The sequence below is a fragment of the Zerene cesonia genome, unplaced genomic scaffold, assembly GCF_012273895.1.
Source record: "Zerene cesonia ecotype Mississippi unplaced genomic scaffold, Zerene_cesonia_1.1 Zces_u009, whole genome shotgun sequence".
Classification (NCBI taxonomy): domain Eukaryota; kingdom Metazoa; phylum Arthropoda; class Insecta; order Lepidoptera; family Pieridae; genus Zerene; species Zerene cesonia.
Window position 1 is genome coordinate 209,109 of NW_024045139.1, and position 19,915 is coordinate 229,023.

The 19,915-nt window shown below is 35.1% G+C and overlaps 3 protein-coding genes across 4 annotated transcripts in view; 2 read left to right on the forward strand and 1 right to left on the reverse strand.

Moving 5' to 3' along the window:
• The first annotated feature begins 40 nt into the window (after positions 1-40).
• On the forward strand, positions 41-8,262 carry LOC119839147 (GTPase HRas). The gene is made up of 2 exons (XM_038365350.1): positions 41-679; positions 3,446-8,262. Exons 1-2 carry the CDS (start codon positions 284-286, stop codon positions 3,623-3,625), a joined length of 576 nt encoding a protein of 191 aa, XP_038221278.1. The 5' UTR covers positions 41-283; the 3' UTR covers positions 3,626-8,262.
• A 1,183-nt stretch (positions 8,263-9,445) lies between these two features.
• LOC119839181 (conserved oligomeric Golgi complex subunit 5) lies at positions 9,446-11,915 on the forward strand. Its single transcript, XM_038365390.1, has one exon. It carries the CDS (start codon positions 9,586-9,588, stop codon positions 11,824-11,826), a length of 2,241 nt encoding a protein of 746 aa, XP_038221318.1. The 5' UTR covers positions 9,446-9,585; the 3' UTR covers positions 11,827-11,915.
• Positions 11,916-12,758: 843 nt separating this feature from the next.
• The window catches only part of LOC119839171 (lon protease homolog, mitochondrial), a 12,388-nt gene continuing 5,231 nt past the window's right edge, over positions 12,759-19,915 (reverse strand). Inside the window, exons 8-15 of one of the 2 annotated variants that reach the window (XM_038365378.1) lie at positions 18,680-18,909; positions 18,296-18,488; positions 17,729-17,916; positions 16,250-16,425; positions 15,688-15,853; positions 15,199-15,385; positions 14,130-14,316; positions 12,759-13,650 (exon numbers count right to left, since the gene is read on the reverse strand). In XM_038365378.1, the coding sequence (XP_038221306.1) occupies positions 13,501-13,650; positions 14,130-14,316; positions 15,199-15,385; positions 15,688-15,853; positions 16,250-16,425; positions 17,729-17,916; positions 18,296-18,488; positions 18,680-18,909 (1,477 nt within the window). In that variant the 3' untranslated portion in view covers positions 12,759-13,500. The remainder of the gene's footprint in view (positions 13,651-14,129; positions 14,317-15,198; positions 15,386-15,687; positions 15,854-16,249; positions 16,426-17,728; positions 17,917-18,295; positions 18,489-18,679; positions 18,910-19,915) is intronic. The other variant, XM_038365379.1, reaches the window with a different exon arrangement.

The following is a 19,915-nucleotide window of genomic DNA, read 5'->3' on the forward strand; positions in this document are numbered from 1 at the left end:
TCATATTTGCAATGTCATACGGAGCAGAATAACAGTACATTTATTTAATCTGTGATAAAGGGTGAGTGAACTGCCTCATTGTTATTTATTGCATTTGACTCTAATAATACATTAATTAGCCGTTTTACGGGTACAGTGAGTGCAATAACATACATAACAGGTCGTGACAGCCATGCAGATGTGAGTAATATCAGAGGTGTGGCGCGTCGTTGTGGGGCGTTTTGATATATCTTAGTGCTGTGACGTTTGGTGTTAAGAAAAAATATTCCTATCTCGCCACAAGATGACCGAGTATAAATTAGTAGTGGTAGGCGCTGGCGGCGTCGGTAAATCAGCTTTGACAATACAGCTGATACAAAACCACTTCGTGGACGAATACGATCCCACCATCGAGGATTCGTATAGGAAACAAGTTGTGATTGACGGCGAGACATGTCTTCTCGATATTTTGGACACGGCAGGTCAAGAGGAGTACTCCGCGATGAGGGACCAATACATGCGAACGGGTGAAGGGTTTTTACTGGTGTTTGCAGTGAACAGTGCTAAGAGTTTCGAAGATATAGGCTCTTATAGAGAACAGATTAAACGTGTGAAGGACGCGGAGGAAGTGCCAATGGTATTAGTTGGTAACAAGTGTGATTTGCAGGCATGGGCTGTGGATATGGCGCAAGCAAGAGAGGTACGTGTAAAATTTCCTATTTAATTGTCTATTCTAGACAAAACATAACATGTCAGACGGTTGTAGCCTGTACACCAAATTGTAAAATCATATGCATGTAATTGTTGTTTACTATTATACAGACATATCTGCCATTATTTTGACTCAATGAGCTCGCTAATCTCTTATAATATTGTTAAGATCAAAATCAAATGATATGCTTCAAATGTTTATGTTATATGCATAAAAATATATTCCTTAACCTCTATGTGCCTATTTAACATTAGTTATTATCTATTTACTATTATAAGTAATTAAATTAAATAAGTAAGTAGTTAGTAAAGTCCACTTACAATAGTTTACATAATGAACTAATTTAAGAATTTCTACCTCGATTATATAAGTCATGGATTCTACAATCCCACACAAATTGTATCTGTCTCTTTGGTATAACGGTTTATGTTGTAGGATAGAAGCTTGGTTTGATTCCCAGTCAGAGTTACCATCACAAATATTATGTGCCTGGCATGACACAGAAGGCTGATCACCTACTTTTCATCACCTTATTATCATATTTTCTTATCAGCTTTAAAACAATCAAAAAGAATCATAAAAATCAGCTCACCCAGTAAAAAGTTATGAGGTAACAAACACATAAAAATACATTAAAATTGATAACCCCATTATTTTGAAGTTGGACCATGAAATATTTATTGATATAAAATGTTAAAGAAATTACCTATGGGAATAAGATATTTTATAGTTAAAAGTAGTATATATCTCTCGCTATCGTCCAAGCTGTACCAAACACAAAAACATTTCATAAAATCACTCTGCTCTTGGTTTGGTTAAATTCCACATTCATATTCTGAGTGAGATATGCATGCATGCATAACATTCTATATAATAATATTTATAATTTAAATCAACAATTAAATACAATAAAAGTACTAGTTCATCGAAAGAAAATCGCCTCTACCATAAATTTTCTATACATGGTAACATGCTATACTAAAGTATCACCCCTACGGAAAATATCTTCCTAAAGCATGACCTGAATGAATGTACTGCAGTTGTGGAGTATAGGGCCGGGCACTTGGATCCTCCCTTAAGATTTCAACAGACTTGACAAGCTGTCAAACTTCATTATAGAGCTTTTTTTTTTTAATGTTATAGCGGGCAACTGAGCTGGTGGTTCACCTGATGTTAAACGATCACCCCCGCCCATGAACATTCGCAGAAGCTCAGACCTCTGAGAATGCGCTGCCCGCTTTTAAGGGAAAAAGGATAAGGAAAGGATTGATGAATGGAAAAAAAGGAATGGACTGGGAAGGGCTAGGACAAGGAAATAGGCCTTTTAGCTGGGTTGATTTGAGCTTTGACTGCGTTCCTACTCCTTCTCTTCCCACACAAATTAGACGCTTGGCGTCGCGTTGCGGAAGCATACCCGTATTATTAAAAGCAATAGCTAAAATATCTTTCTTACTTATTTTTAAATATTAAGCCAGTAATTAGTTGTCCATAGAATTGACACAGGTTTTACAAAGTATTTAACCATACAATGGGCCATTATCTCCGATTAATATTAAATTGTGACTCATGATTTATTCAGCTACATCTGCCTGTGAATCATTCTAATCTTAATTCAACTTAACAAAGTTGATTTTGTTGCACGTCTAACAATAATTATCATATTATCGTTTGTGATTCACAGATATGTGATAACATTGTTTACTATAATTACCTAATTATTATATTACTTATAAATGACAAATAATTTTTATCTCGGATGATATTTGCATTATTTCATCTGTTATGTAATTCGGTTGTGGTCTACCTATGTGGAAAATATGACTGATATATTGTGTATGATTCTATGGCTTCAGTACTTACATGGACCGAGGCATTTTTTAACAAATACCTCAGATCTATTTCAGTATATCGTTGATCTCGGAGTAAACCCCGAAAATGTTTAAGAAATGTGGCAGTTATCATAACTCAATAACAAATATTTATTTATTACCCAAAACAACCGTAATAGTAAATAATAAAAGTAATTATAAAATCGCATCCTTATTAATGCGATGTGATGATTTGCAATCTAGTTTTTGCATTGTAAAAATGGAAAATGCTGAACATGAATATTACATATCACGTTTAATCATATACGTATGATAATGTAAAATGGCTACAAACATTAAAACGCACTTGACAACCTTTAAATAGTCCCGAGCTGCTCACAAGCTGGCGTATTTAGCTAGGGCTCTTTCGCCGTTCATCCCGCATCTCTTCCCTTGCTTTCCATACGATTGACTTGTCTAAAGATCTTTGTTAAATTACTGTTGGTAATAAGACTAATTCTCTAGTCATACATTTAAATTAAAAATGTAATTAATGTCGCTCAGTGAAGTTGCAGCATCCTAATGGTAAAAGAATATTTGAAATCAGTCCAGTAGTTTTTGTGTGCAAACTATACATACCAATCTTTCCTCTTTGTAATATTTGTAAAGATTGAGTGTCCATTAAATATATTAAGAATATAAAGTCTTCCTGACATAAGTTGTCTAAAAATAATTAGAGTAAAATATTTTTACCATTATTTTGTAATTATTTATATTGTATTGTATTGTATTGTTAGTGGTTATGTATGTTTCCAAATTGAACCGCTTTCGTCCTTCTTATCTCAAATGTTCTCCAGATCAAAAATAACAGATAATCCTTTGCAAAAAAAAAAGAAATAAAAAATCCTCTTAGTCGGTCCTATATCATTCAATTGACACATTCCAGGTGGCGCGGAGTTACGGAGTGCCCTTCGTAGAAACATCGGCAAAGACACGAATGGGTGTCGACGACGCATTCTACACGCTAGTCCGCGAAATACGCAAAGACAAGGAGAGCCGCGGCAAAAAGTACCGGCGGGGTAACAAGCTCGGATCTAGGCGTACATTCAAATGTACATTACTCTAAGTTAAGGCATCTATCAGTAATTGTAATTTTGAACTGTGCAGGTTCCAAGGGCTTAGTATACAGTGTGGTTTTCAATACGTATCGCGCATTTCGCGGTCTCCGTGCGAAAGGGAGAGAGCATTCGGTCACGTACTTTACCATAGACAAGCTGATTTTCCCTTTCTTTCGCACGGGTCGAGACGTTTGACGTAACTGCATGGCTGTCGGTATCGAGTGTTGCTAGATGCCAATTTTACTATCTACACAGTTTACAAGTGATATTATGAAAATTATAGATATTCGCACCTATGATATTTGATATTTGGATGCAATTGACCAACCTAGAAAAAAACAAAGTGATTGTTATGGTACAATGATGGGCCACTTAACAACTATAAATATGTGAAAAGAAATGAATATGTCAGTACATTTTTATATCTATGCCCTATGGTTATAATGTTCAATGTTAATGCCTAGTTTAGTGTAGACGTATAGGTATAAAAGATGGGATAATGTTATATATTCCATCAAATGTTATATCTCAGTATTGGAACAATTCATGTTTTAAGATTCAGTGTTAATGCCTTATTGTAAGTGGAATAAGGTGCCTTTTTGTGGCAAATGACATATTCTGTTAACTGTTCCTATAAATATTTCGTATGCCTTTTTTATAATGTGTTGCCGTAATCATGAATCATCTACGTAGGTCTGTTTTCATTAATTTCAACAGATACTTATTAAGAAAGTTTTATACAGAGTTTTTTAATTTGCTATTTTTATACATTAATTTTAATGTTTGCTTGCATAAAATTTTATACCATTTTCAGCGACAATAATACAATAAATCTTAACAGTTATTATGAAGCTTTTCTCTCATGTCGCTTTTGTATTCTTACAACAGTGTATTGTGATAATAGTGCCATGTGTATAGAATAGACAAATTTTTCTAACATCACAATTTTTATAATCAAATAAATACTTTTCTATGCGTAGCTTAAGATAACATCCTGTGTATAACAATATGACATTCTAAAAAATATAAGAAATCCAGATCAATTCAATGCACGATATTTTGATAATTATGATAATCTTAATTTTAAATTTTATTTAAAATGCACAAATTATGCAGCTATTTATCCACTTCTTAGTACTCTACTTAACACTTATATTAAAATATACAACATTACATTAATTAGATCGATTAAAACTACACTGTATATTAGTTCTTTAAGATGATGAATATGTATTAGTATAGTACTCTTAAAAAAAAATTTATATCCTACCATCAAATTTTAATAATTGTCAAGTTTAAATTAGATTTTTCAAAGTTATGTTCAGTGTTATACACATAATTATTGCAGGGAGGTGGGCATTGAGTTTCTATAATAATTTGTTATTTGGCAGTTTTGTAAACATTTTTATTGATAGGTCTCAAAAAAAAAGATACTTGGCATGATCTGTCATTTCAGATAATCTATGGTTTGGTTTTGCCAGAAGTTTTATAAACTGTCGTTGCCTCCCACAAGCTAAATATTTGTAAATGCTATTCATATTGTATAAGGTCTATGACATTTAATATACACGTGTACATTATTGAATGCATATCGTTAAAGACCTTTGCATTTTACGTTGAAAATTCGCAGTTAAAATTAACAAGAACAATTATTAACATAATATACTGCCACATTAGCTTATTTTTTAATCAATGTAGGGAATAATGGTTTACATATTATATTATAAATTACTAATTATTAAAATAAAATATCCCCTTCCACCCGCTCTAAACATCACAAATTAAATTCGTGACATGCAAGGGTTTTTAACTTTAAAAATGTGTTCATGCGTGTAGCAATTTGTGTATTTTTTTAGTCTTTAACATAACCTAGAAGTTGAATGACATTTCTGAACGTTAGTAAAAACGCGCGAAACTCGTTAATGCTTTATGCAGGTTATACGGAATCTATTGTAAATGTTTTTAATGCAAAGTGCATTGAGCATTCCCGACATTAAAACCGAAAAGTATATTTAACAACCGGTAATATTCACACGACACTGTCACAATAGGAAATGGGTTCGCAAGAATTTTTCCCATATTTTTGTACTGTGCGATTGTTGTACATAAATTTTGAATTTCCTAGTTTTTAAGCTTCCGCAAATTCACTTATCGTCAAATAGATAGTGTTAAATGAATTGTAGCTAATAATAATAAGTGAATTTAAGTATCTAGCACAGATTCTAGCATTGTGCAATATTTGATGAATCAAATGGGTCGCGATATAGATGGATGGCCATTATTGGATGGCTTGCTGTTATTGTACCATACGGGATAATTTCAATTTCGACTTTTGCATGTACTTTTAATACGTACCATTAAATCTTTTATGTATTTATTAAAATAAATAAATACCTGTATGCTATTCAAAACATGCGGAAATAGATCAGATTAATCCTTTGTACATTGTGACCCGTTAAAGGCGTGTCTTAAAAGCACTGTAAATTCTACTAATATTGTAGTAAAATAAATTAAAAAAATACAAGGTCGCTTATATCTAAAACAAATGAATAGTAAATAAGAAAAAGATATCAGAATGAGTCGTATGATTCGACATAATATGTTTCATTATGTAATATTTTGTTTTTTTTCTCCATGAAAAATGTCGGCAGACTGAATTTAATTGATAAATTTATGCATATTCATTTTCCATCGGCGATCATGAAACTAGATTATGTATGATATATTTAATTCGAAGAGATAAAAAAAAATCAAAGGTAGTAGATGCAATATTATTACCATACAATTCTGCGGAATTCTTTATAACAGATAATTTAATAGAAAATGTTAAAGTTTTATATGAACATTTTCAGCCTATGGGTCATAAAGCCGATTTTTATGAACGACATGTCAAATATCAAACTCGACTCGTTATAAAACGAATGTTAAGCATGGTTGTGTTTTATCAATAATACAGTTATTGTTATAGATTGTTTTGTAAGTAGACAACAGACAATCTACATATAACATAATAATTATGAGTTGCAAAGGCCCCTTTATACTATAAGGTTTTTGTTTTAAGTACTTTAATTGTTTTGGAAGCTTTTTTGCACAAAACGCATTTAGCCGTCGTCCGATACTAATCGTAATATATCATTATTGTAACATATGTGATATGTCACAAGCGTTCGATGTGATAAGTGCGTTAGGTAAATGTATGAATCTATTGTCAATGGTTATTATTTAATACTCCAGTATAGACATAATTTACACATAACGTTGAAGATGATTATACTCTTAGATCAGGTATAGTTTCAAAATATTTTTATCTATTTTCATTTTCCATATTTTGATATGCGTCTAGAGTTGACGTATAGTTAGCTCAAAAATCGTCCGATGCAAAACTTTGTCTACGTGTCCATTAGACAGAGTTTTCTGATGCGCTTACAGAATAGACTATGAACATTGCTGCCACGTGATATAGTGTTAATTTGAATTAGTGATATCTGACGCCGTTTAAACATTTTTGACAACCTTTGAATAAGCAATTATGAGTTTGTGTCATAGCGTCAATGGCGACTAGGAAAATAATACTTCGCGTCGTACTTCAGAACGCAGAAGGGCTGGTATCATTTTGTATTTGACCTAAAAGCCGCCCTTTGTTCATGTAACTCCAAGTATCTATTGCATGTTCATTTTTCAATTTGCTGTAAGAAATTTTAATACTACGCAAACACCTGATCTAAGTAGATTATGATGCTAAAAATAAATTTAGCATATACTGAAGTTAAATATAATTTCATGATTACCTACACTTGTTTCATATAAATGCGACCATGATGTTATAGACTCAAGTTTTTCAAATGGTTTCCATATAGTGTTTTAAAATGTCTGTTTATATTATTTAATTAAATTCCCGCTTCACATGATATGGAATTTCTTCTAATTCAACTGTCCATGACCATAGACAAGTGCCGAATTATACCAATACATTCACAAACTAGTGTAACTAGAATATTAATACATACCTAACATACTTTAAATGTTATTTTCTTATCGCACACAAGCTGTTCGTAATATTATAATAATATCATTTATCGTAATAGTGATAAAAATGGCATGCAATTACTTTATAATTATATAAAATGCTGTGTTGCCAGTATACCAATGTTTTGTGTACAAATTTAACATTTCACACAACAATTTATGTTTTTGTCTTCAAACATTTTTATCAATATAATATTGTGTACTTTTATTTATATAATTAAAACTATCCTAGTTAAGAAAATATAGGTACAATGAAACAATGTAACGAATTTTAAACCTACAGTTTTATTTAATAGTTTGACAATTTTTTTTCTGTAGTTTTAAGTTACAATTAGTATTGCGTACCTAGATAATTTACTTATTTATAGTTTAACGAAGAAAAACTGCCATGGAAAGTTAGTCCCACTTTTTGCCATTAAAAGTAAATCATAAACTTTATGCTATTTAAAATCAATGCTAGTGCAGTCAAGGCTTTATATTATTATCTGAAAACAAAATAATTATTTTTAAACACATCAACGCTAATGCACAAAATAGGTAATAATTAAAAATCATTGTAATTCTGTGAAACTGGCACAATAATTATTGTGCTTGTTGTGGTTAATAAATTGGCAAAAATTAATAATTTTTTATTTACCTACGTGTTATATGCCCTCTTTGGTGATATGTGTAAAAATTAATAATGATTTTTATTTATATTATCTTACATTTAAATTTACAGTGAAAGAAGTACATTTTGTTACAATACAAACAATTCTGTGAAAGTCTGGTGAAACTAGGTAACTATATGATATAAAATAGTTTATTTCCTAAATAAAATCGTCGTCCTATTGTACTTAATTTAAAAGTTGAAATAGAAGTAACGAAGTTATAAATTACACGAGTTACAGGAGATTTTACCTCCATAGTAGAGAAAAAAAACAGGTAAATAGAAATTCATTTCCGTGCGTTTATTTTTCTCCCAAAAATAATATGATATAATACAATAATGCACTAATAAACTAAACTAACAATAATGTAATACTTGAATTGTAATATGTTTTCGCAAGCAGTTTTTTTTATGTCTCATCGGTCAACAGAGCCGGTGGTTCACCTAATGGTAAGCGATCACCAGCGCCTATGAACATTCGCATAGGTTCAGACCTCTACGAAACAAGGAATAGTCTGGATCGGGTGAGGAAAAGGAAACGGGCTTTAGACTCCCCCACTCACCGTACGAAACACAGTGGCATGCCACTATTTCACGCCGGTTTTCTGTGGGGTTATAGAACTTCCTCGGTGAGAGCTGGCCCAATTCGTGCCAAAGCGTGCTCGACTCCCACATACCATTTTAACTGATAAAACTTGTACTGCAGTATTATATCGTAAGCAAAGGCAAAAATTCTCGAAATCTCGAATTTCTTCGAAACTTAAGTCTAGTTAGTGCATTTCCGAAAAATGAAAAAGTAAAGGTGGGGAATGTTAATTGTATCAATTCATCATTAATTTGCTATATGTACATGTATATAAAATGGATTCAGCTATTTATGTCTCTAGTGCAAAAAACCATAAAGAATTCTGTATAATAAATTCAATTTAGTAGATTGATATCCGTATTATAGAAGAATGTATGACCAAGTGTTTTATTCTTAGTGCATCAAATTTTTGTAATGATCGTAAGTTTTTAAATAATAATTATAATACTACATAAAAAGAAAAGAAACCTGCTTGAGGTGCGGAGCACGGAGTAACTAATTCCTAATCTGTCTGGTCTGGCAGTTGGTACCAGTTGCCACCCAAAAGGCAAAATATGTCAAAACTCAAAAGTCAAATTAATGCCAATTGCCATTTGCCAATTGTCAGTGTAGATAAAAATGTTTTCTGAATAATACAATCGTAACAATTTTGTGAGTGTTAAAAAATTCTCATTAAAAACCCGTGAATACCAGTACCACGTAACGCAATGGAAGCAAAAGAAGTTTGCGCGGCAATAGAAAACGATGAATTCTACAGTAAATTCCTCGAAACAACTGTTAAACCGATCACCACTGATAACATATCGGTAACCGACCAAGTTACCAAATTAACCGAAGGCATAAATAAACTAACAAAAAGCCTAGAAACTCAAGTTTTAGCAAAGCATAATGACTTATTAACGCAGGCGAGCCACATATCAGATTTAGAAATCATGCTAGAATCCGTAAGAACGCAAGAAGAAACGCTTTTACGTGGCACAGAAGGTTTAGCAGAAGGGGTCTATGCGTCGTATGATTCCTTGGAAAACCAGACACGCATGCTTGAAAGAGTTCAAACAACGTGTCAACTATTGAGACATGCATCTAAAATATTGGCTCTATGGAAGAAATTGCAAACTATTCAAGAAAATCCTGCTAAAGAAGCCATGTTGTTGTATGAGTTAAATGAATTGTTCGGTGACTATGACTTTGATGGGATTATCTTATTAGATGATGTACTAAATCAAGTACGACAAAGAAGAACGGAATTGCTGAAAAATTCAACAGAATTGCTACAAAGCAGTTTGTTAAATGGAGATAAGGCTAAACTCTTACAATGTTTTAAGGTATTCCATAATTTACAATGTACTAGTGAACAAATTAACAACACAGTCAAAAGCATACTTAAAGATCTACAAAAAGAAATACACACAGCATTGAATATACAGATGGTATCTATAGAAGTTAAGAAATCAGCTTCGGGTCGCGTCGCACCTGGAAAGGCAAATATCATGAATGCACAAGATTTTAAAATAAAACTGTGGGATAATATAGAGAAATTATTCACTGGTAATATTTATAGCAGCTGTATGAAAGTCATAATGCTTCAAAATGTAGTAACTGAATTACATGCTATTGGTAATTTTAGAAACATAGCTAGAGACTTTTGGAATGAACTGTGTCTAGTATTCAGCACTGAATTAGACAAAAGTCCTTCCAATGTGAGCCAGTCTATTGAGATAGACTATGCTAAATTGTTGAAATGCTTCAATGATTTGTTGTCAAAACTAAAATACAAAAATCTAGAAATGAACCGTTCATATTTCACAAAATGGGAGAATTCTTTCTTATCTAAGTCATTGGCAAAGCTTTTAGAACCTGTTCGAAGTATGTGGCATCTCAACCAAGTGCCGAATATGGACCAAATTGATAATGCAGTGAGAGTTATAGCTGAGGCGCTCAGTATTTCACTTGGAGACAAACAACTAAGTATTAGCCTTGCATACAGCGTTGCAAAAAGCATTAAACAAATGCATGTTGAGACAGAGCAACGACTATCAATGGACAGCGACGTAGCTCAGATCATAGAAGCACCCACTAGTACACAACAAAAGAATGCCGATTTATGCAATGCCTTGTATTACTTCTCATCACAAATCAACAGAGTTCTCAACAATATGAACTCAATACTTCCACCAGAGAGCATACAAATCGTACAAAACAGCTTAAAGGACATTTCGAGCTTGCCAATCCTTCAATTATTTGCCGAGTCGATCAAAAACTCTCTCTACATAATTCTTATGACTATGCACGATGAACCGGAGTTCAGCCGAAATGACGACCCAAGCAATAAAACTATTTCTTGCTCGCCGTATATGAAGGAGCTACAACAATTCGTGTCACGCTGCAAAGATATATATCTATCAATGTTTCACGAGAAATCGGCGCTAAATGAGTGTTGTATTACAATATCAAAGGCTTGCATTGAACGGTTCACACATCACGCGTGCAACGTCCGTCCTCTAAGTTTGTATGGCCGCGCGAAACTACAGGCCGACTGTAAACAATTGGAAGTATCTTTATCCCCATTGATAACCGATATGATGGATTTAGGGGATCACTATCGTCAGTTAAAAGCGCTGCAATTGCTTCTAGAAAAAACGCCACAAGAGGTTGCCAAGAGTCAGTATGAGGGTGCTTCTTTGCCATATTCATTAGTCATGATGTTTTTATTCTCGCATGCTGGGGCACAACTATTGGCGCCCCATGTATGCGCGGGGTGGAATATACAAAAACTCATGCAATGGTTGGATTCCCACAAAAACGAAAAGGATCGCCTCGAATTTGTAGCGGGGGCTTTGCAAAGGTACCAGAACCATGTTAGACAGAATCAAATCACTACATATGATGAAGTGTATCCCATTTTACTACAACTTCTCGATGATGGTAGGAAAGTTTTAAAGAAATAAATTAGTTTTAGTATACTGTTATGATTTATAAGTGTAATGTTTAAAAAAAAATGTTATATACAAAATTATTTATTAATAAAATTTACTTATTAATCAATGTGTTCCTTATTCAAACATCCCCTTCAGCTTGCTGCAACATATTTGATTTTTCATGTATCTAAAACATTGGAATATAAATATTCATTACTATGTAAAATTGAATAATTAAAAAATTATTTGATAAAACTTAATAAATTTTCGTCTGGCTTCGTACTTATTTAGTCTTTCGATTATCCTATCTGAGCAGAGTGACTTATAAGATTAGAATCTGAATCTAAACACTCGGAAGTTTCTTCAAAATCTGTCCAGCTATTTAGAATCGTACAGTAGTGTAATATATGAAAATTTTTCATACTGTAAAGATCGAAAAATAAACAACCTCAATTCAATTGTACTTTCCTTTGATAAATATAGCAAAAATCTCAACGGGGATTTCAACGAATTGATTGAGTGATTCTTTTTGTGTTTGACAGGCAATTGCTGCCGTTTGGTCCCATTTTAGAATCAACTTCTTCAAGATCATTCAATTTTTAATAGAAAAGAATTAAAATTAGTCAATTTGGTACACTACAAATAAAAAAAAACAACAACATATAAAACATACTTTATTCAATAACAACATACTTACAACTTATTCAACTAAATGCTATAGCAGTCTAAATTAAAATCAAACAACCGATATTTACATACCATACATACTTGTAACTAAGTCTATATTACAGTACCTCAGTACCGGCGTGACAATAAAGAAACCAATTATGACATTCAAATTTCATATGTTATTTTACAACCATACAATTCAATAAAATAGGCAGAGAAGGCACCCTTCAGAAATTTAGGTATATAATATACTAGCGGTCCGCCCCGGCTTCGCCCGTGGTACATATGTAGCCTATAGCCTTCCTCAATAAATGGGCTATCTAACACTGCAAGAATTCTTTAAACCGGACCAGTAGTTCCTGAGATTAAGGCGTTCAAACAAACAAACTCTTCAGCTTTATAATATTAGTATAGATATGTCACTGTAAACTTGTAAACATAGTTAGATTAGGAACTGTCCAGCGATATTGTAAGATTGTGTCGTAACATATTGCGTCCAGTGTTGGCCTCCTTTCTGAAACCCTATAATCCACCAGACTTCACAAACAAAAAAAAACAGTCCGTAAATATAATAACTACTTGACAAATTTCAATCGGGTTTTGAGAAAGTTAGTTCTGTACTACGATAATAAATAACAAAAGATAGCACAAACCGTAAAAAATAATTAATACTGTTTAAAAAAATGTGATTTTAATCAAACAGTTTTAACCATTTTACAATGACATATATACTTCTATATCAGAGTGTTTATCAAGCAAAATTAAACTTAATTAACTGGTAGGTATAAAGCTCCAAATCGAAGCGACTCTGAATCGCGTCATAGTAATCCCATTTACATACTGATTGTATAACATTATATTTGTCCAATCGAAAAATAACATTTTTCACATACACTATGGGCGGAAAAAAAAAACATGTGCTACCATAATACAATTAGTATGAACGCAGTGTCTTTAAAAATGGATTACTCGAAGGAAATTGCCATTTAATACATCATAATATATATAACTATCTACACTATTCTCAAACTACCCTCAAACCTCGCCGAAAGCGATCTTAAACACGTCGTCATATTCGTTGACGAAATGAACGTCGATGTCCTTCTTTATGAAGTCGGGTAAATCGTCGAAGTCGCGTCTGTTCTCTTCGGGGAGAATCACACAAGTCATGCCCACACGTTTCGCCTGAAACACGAGATGTAAATAACTAGCGGTCCGCCCCGGTTTCGCCCGTGGTACATATATAGCCTATAGCCTTCCTCGATTAATGGGCTATCTAACACTGAAAGAATTTTTCAAATCCGACCAGCAGTTTCTGAGATTAGTGCGCTCAAACAAACAAAACTCTTCAGCTTTATAATATTAAGATGTTGATTTTATTAAATACCGCTTAAAAATGTCATGGAAATACTTGTGATTGAAAAAAATAAATGTTTTGAATTGTGTTTATATTATAATCTGTATTACAAATTATGTTTGTGTAATAATTTGCAATGCAAAAGAAAGTAGAAGAGTAGAAGAAATTCGATAACTGAGGTCAAGGGTGGCCGGCGTTGCTACAGTTTGGCAAAAAGGCGCGGGTTCGAATCCCGTTGAGTGATCGATTCCTTTTTGCTCTTTAAAAATTTCTCATATAATATTTTTGGTTAGCCTTAATCACTCACAGCAATAATCTTCTCCTTGATCCCGCCGACCGGCAACACCCGGCCCGTGAGCGACACCTCCCCGGTCATCGCCAGCGGTCGCACCGGCTTGTTCAGCGCCAGCGACAGCAGAGCCGTGGTGATGGTCACACCGGCCGAGGGGCCGTCCTTGGGGGTCGCACCCTCCGGCACGTGGAGGTGGAGGTGGCTGGAAGGGTTGCCATCGTTAGAACTTGGTTTTATTTTGCTCTATGAGGACGGTGATTGGAATAAATCGTTCAAGTCGCAGTCGATAGGATTCAGTCGGTATACCCACTCGCAAGACCGACTCGACTCGAATTGACCGCCTCCTTGGTACAGTGGTTAACGCGTGAGCGTAGAACCGAGGGGTCCTGGGTTCAATTCCTGGTGGGGACGCACAAAAAAAAATGTCTCGGTCTGGCAGGACACAGAAGGCTGATCACCTACTTGTCCGTAAAGAAAATCGATCAGTGAAACAGATGTACATCATCTGCCCCATACCCCACTAGGGGACACGGGACTTCACTTTTACCCACTCGCAAGGATAAGAAAAAGCAACTACATTATGTTGCCGGCTCTTCTGTGTAGAGACGTCTGCTTTCCGAACCGGTGATGAATGTTAAAACTGTGTCCTGAACGATTCAAAAGTGCTTTAATAAGAGGTCTTATTGAATAAAAAAATGTTTGAGTTTAAAGAGCACAATTCATCTATAGACCTCGCGAGTTAGATTACAATGTGACGATTTTTACAACTTTTCCGCGACACGTATACGTTATACAGAGTGTCTAATTTATAAGTTGTCTACTTTATAAGTATTTTTTTTACATAATTATCGTATTTAAAACTACAAGTTCCATTGAGCACTGTACCCTACGGTCAGGACAACCTGTACCTGTCCGTGTGCTTGCGAGTGATAAAAGTGGACGGGTGGCCAGGTAGGGGTGTGCACATAAAGTTTTAAGGAACCGCCTCCCCCCCGACGGAGGCACAGATAGGGGTGTGCACGTAGAGTTTTAGGACCCCCCCCTCCCCCACGGGTAGCCAGGGTGGTGAGGGTTGCGCACGGACCTGGTGTTGAGGAACTGTTCGGCGGGCGAGCGCGCGCGCAGGTAGTTGCGCGCGACGGTGAGCGCGATGCGGGCGGACTCCTTCATCACGTCGCCGAGGTGGCCGGTCAGCTCCAGCGAGCCGCTGGACGCCTTCTCCTCGTGGTGCGCGTTGCGGAGCGCCGTCTCTATGTACAGTGTGCTGCCGCCTATGTATAGGTGTATGGAAAAAAAGTCTTTATTCATATAAAAATAAACAAAAAAGTTTAAAAAGATATACAAAAATTAACGGTCAAAATAGCAAAGGCAGCCTTATCGCTTGGTCGTGATCTCTGCCAGGCAAATGTAACAAGAAACGGTGGGTAGTGTTTGGCAAAATTAAATCGTTTATTATTATGTTACGAAATCAAACCAAACGTCTGACCAATATTACAGAAAACTGAATCAAATTATATTTTCACTCAGCGGCTCTATAGTCTATTCACTCAACTCTCTATCTATGGTCACTCACCCATAGCCGTCCAGGCCAGGCCCATGACCACGCCGGGCGGCGTGACGTCATACATCCGGTCGTGCTTGAACGTTGGCTTGCCGACCAACTCGTTCAGATTGTCGTCCGTTACCACTAACCTCTCAGCCTCTTGCTTCACTATCTTGAACGCAACTTTGCGAGCAATCTGTAAAGAAATTGTTTGAGAGCAACGTGACAAATTGCACATATATTGCAATAATTAAAATTAAAATTGATAAAGACCGTAAGAATGATGAATTCGGAACACAAACTACAAAATGTAATTTAAAGATGTTAGAGGCATAAATAGGAACATATTGACTGAGAAAGCGAGTTTGTTTTATAGTTGCAGTGATAAAAGAAGAATTTATGTGGCTAGGTAGACAAAAAAAATAACACACAAATACTACTAATATCCATAGACAAAAAAAACACTGGATATAAGCAATAAGAAAGACTTTTTAGACACTTGCAAAACAAAAACATAAAAGTTTTTTTTTTAAGACAGAAGACACTTGAACCACCAGGAAAAGACTGAGTAGGACTAACAAACACGCCAAACCTTCTCAATATGCTTCTGCAAGTTCCTCACGCCGCTCTCCCTGCAATAGGACTTGATCAGGGTGTTCAGTGCTTCGGGCGTCAGGTCCAGCTGCTGCGAGGTGAGCCCGCAGTTCTTCTGCGCCGTCGGCACCAGGTACTGCTGCGCTATGGCCAACTTCTCCTCCGCCACGTAGCCTGGAGGTTGGGGGAGTTGTGATTATTGCATGCATACGTGTGTGCGTGGGTTTGGTTGTGTATATGCATGTGCGTTCGTGCGTGAATGTGCGTGCGTGTGTGCGTGTGTGTGAGCGTGCATACGTGCGTGCGTGCGTGGATTTATATATATAGTATGAAAGAGAAGAGAAGACTCAGTATGTAATACCATTTTTTGACATGGTTATCGGAAAAAAATATCCGTTGTTAAAAAAATTGTATTATGAATTTAATTTTTAGTTTTATAGCATTGAAATGCTTTATAAGTGAGAAATTTTGAAAGAATAGAAAAAATTTGATCACGAGGCAGGATTCGAACCTGCGTTTCTTGCCTAACCGTAGCAACGCCTAGCCTCTCGGCCACCCGTGATCCCGCCACAGTAATCGAATTTCTTCTACTCTTTCGGTTTCATGTGCCTAAGGGACACCCCACGCCATCTATTGAGATGATTAAGAACCATCACAACCAATACGAAACATTATTTCAATGATTGCAATATTGTATCGATGGAACGCGGCCTTTGTTAAATTTAATTTTTAGTTTTATAGCATTGAAATGCTTTATAAATGAGAAATTTTGAAAGAATAGTAAGATTATTATTCCATCGATACAATATTGTAATCATTGAAATAATGTTTCGTATTGGTTGTGATGGTTCTTAATCATCTCAATAGATGGCGCGGGGTGCCACTTAGGCACATGAAACCGAAAAAGTAGAAGAAATTCGATTACTGTGGCAGGATCACGGGTGGCCGAGAGGCTAGGCGTTGCTACGGTTAGGCAAGAAACGCAGGTTCGAATCCTGCCTCGTGATCAAATTTTTTCTATTCTTTCAAAATTTCTCACTTGTATTATGAAATTAAAAAAAAATCATACAATTTAATTAGCACAAAACGGAAATAAAATATATTATTACTGTTTATAATAATTAATTTACTATCTTATAAGACAGAAATGCAGCGATGACGACGCAGTGTCGTGTTATACAGCGCAGTGTCGGTAAGAGATAAAGCTACCAACTTTCATCTACAGAATGTTTTGTTATGAACACTCTATATAATGTTTCCAGGGTTAAGACATTATTTTGAGTTTTCATAGATTTATATTGGATACATTCCATTGATTTTTGGTATCGACACTGGAAATATTTTTAAATATCCGTAGTTGAATAATTACAATCACCTTCATATGAAATAATCCCATAGACGTAGAGTGTGGTTCTGTGGTCAGCACACATTATTTTAGGTTATGTATTTTATCATATGTATATATAAAAGATCTCACCGGACATGTCGATCAGCTCCATCCGGTCGCGCAGCGGTTCCGGTATGAGGTCGACCACGTTGGCGGTGCAGATGAAGAGCACCCGCGAGAGGTCCACCGGCACGTCCAGGTAGTGGTCGAGGAAGTTCGCGTTCTGCTCCGGGTCCAGGAGTTCCAGCAGCGCTGAGGACGGGTCGCCGTGGACTCCCCTGGAGGTGTAGGTGAATATATAGCATTTAATTTTGCAGTTTTATACCATTCAAATGTAGACATATTTATTCCATTAAACTTCTTTTATCGTCATAACGTTGTTATGATATCATTCACTACACATTATGCGTATATAAATTAATTAGTTTTTTAAAGAAAAAACGACCGATCACGAGAGGGAATTCAGACCCTTGATGCTTGTTAATTGTATAATAATAATATTAGTATAGTATAGAGGTAAAATTACTTAAAATTAAAATAACTTATTAAATAGACCTTAACAATCTCTCTCTCGGTGGCCGTTATGTATATCTTATGTCTTATGATCTATATGATCTTATGTCTATGTTATACCCCCCCACCCTCACACACACTCACTTGCCAATCTTGTCGACCTCGTCGATCAGCACCAGCGGGTTCTCGGTGGCGGTCTTCTTGAGACACTGCACCAGCTTGCCGGGCATGGCGCCCACGTAGGTGCGGCGGTGGCCCTTGATCTCGGCCACGTCGGTCATGCCGCCCACCGAGAAGCGGAAGTACTGCCGGTTCAGCGCACGCGCGATGGAGCGCGCTGTTGGCGGTTATATAAATGATTATAATACTGAAATCAAACTTAAATTTTTGGCATTTAATAATAGATTATTAATATAAATAACAATTCAGCATTAAGTACTAAAAGTTTTTTTATATAAATAGATACAATTTATACCCAACTCCCTAAACCTAGTCAAGTAGCTGCCTATTCCAGAATATTCCACTCACCAATACTAGTCTTCCCCACGCCGGGCGGTCCGTGGAAACACAATATCTTGCCCTGGGTGCTGCCCTTCAACTGTGACACCGCTATGAACTCCAATATTCGCTTCTTTATATCCTCCATCCCGTAGTGATCTTCGTCCAGGATGACCTGGGCGTCCTCGAGCTTCAGGTTCTCTTCCGAAGTGATACCCCAGGGCAGCGAGGTCAGCCAGTCCAGGTAACAACGCGTTACGCTAGAAATTGAACAATTAATAACATCTTTGAAAAACATGTTGATGTTATAACAGGTGATATTCATTTCAGTATTATTGATTTTTTAGACGTTCATTAAAAGAACACATAAAATACATGTCAATTATAATACAAAAAATCAATTAAACAAAGAAAGATGGAAGACATAAGAAAAATGATACATTTTTCTACATAAGAAAACCGTGGGGCACATATGGCATATGGCTAGTATATATAGATTTAGTTTTGGATTTTTATGAGTTTAGATACTTTAGCATAGTATCATAAGAAAAAAATATTCTAACACACAGAAAAAAAAACAGGAGAGAGACAAATGTGCACCATGTCCTTAGAAAGGGCCTGGGCTTAGAATAAATGTCATTAAATTTATATGTGCCGTTATTTAAGATCTAGAAATTAAAGACAGTCTTTAAATTCTAAGTGAATAATACAAACATAAAATCAAACACAAAAAAAATACTATTTAAGATCTTTTCACTGTTGACTGACATAAATAAATAAGTAGCCAGACCAGAGACTTTAAATTTCTGAGCGATAAGAGAATATCTTAGAATGATATATTCACGAATTAAACAAATTTAATTTGTAACATCCTTTTTTAACATCCTATTTATGAAAGATACACAAGCCTGTCTCGGAAGGCCAACAACAATAACTGTTCAGTGGCGGTGTATTAAGGTAAAAATTTTTATCAGTGTTTAAGTCATATAATGTCTACTCAATTGCATAATATATTAAGTAACTCTATTTGTCTTATAAAAATATAAGAGAGATAGAGAGATAGAGATAGAAGAGATAGATAGAGAACTTTCGCATTTATAAAATTGTCATAGTAGGGATAAATTTATACTTTTTATCACTACATAGTATAAAGCAAAGTCGTTTCCTGCGTCAGTTCCTATGTATGTATGTATGTATATACCTAGTCTTGCCATAAATATTGTAATAAAGAAAAAAGAAAATTGTTAACTGCAAATAACATTTATT

Bases quoted from the DNA above. Each gene is read 5' to 3' on its own strand.
- LOC119839147 (XM_038365350.1), top strand. From the start codon at position 284: ATGACCGAGTATAAATTAGTAGTGGTAGGCGCTGGCGGCGTCGGTAAA. The intron at 680-3,445 runs GTACGTGTAAAA...GACACATTCCAG, and splicing joins ATATGGCGCAAGCAAGAGAG to GTGGCGCGGAGTTACGGAGT.
- LOC119839181 (XM_038365390.1), top strand. From the start codon at position 9,586: ATGGAAGCAAAAGAAGTTTGCGCGGCAATAGAAAACGATGAATTCTAC.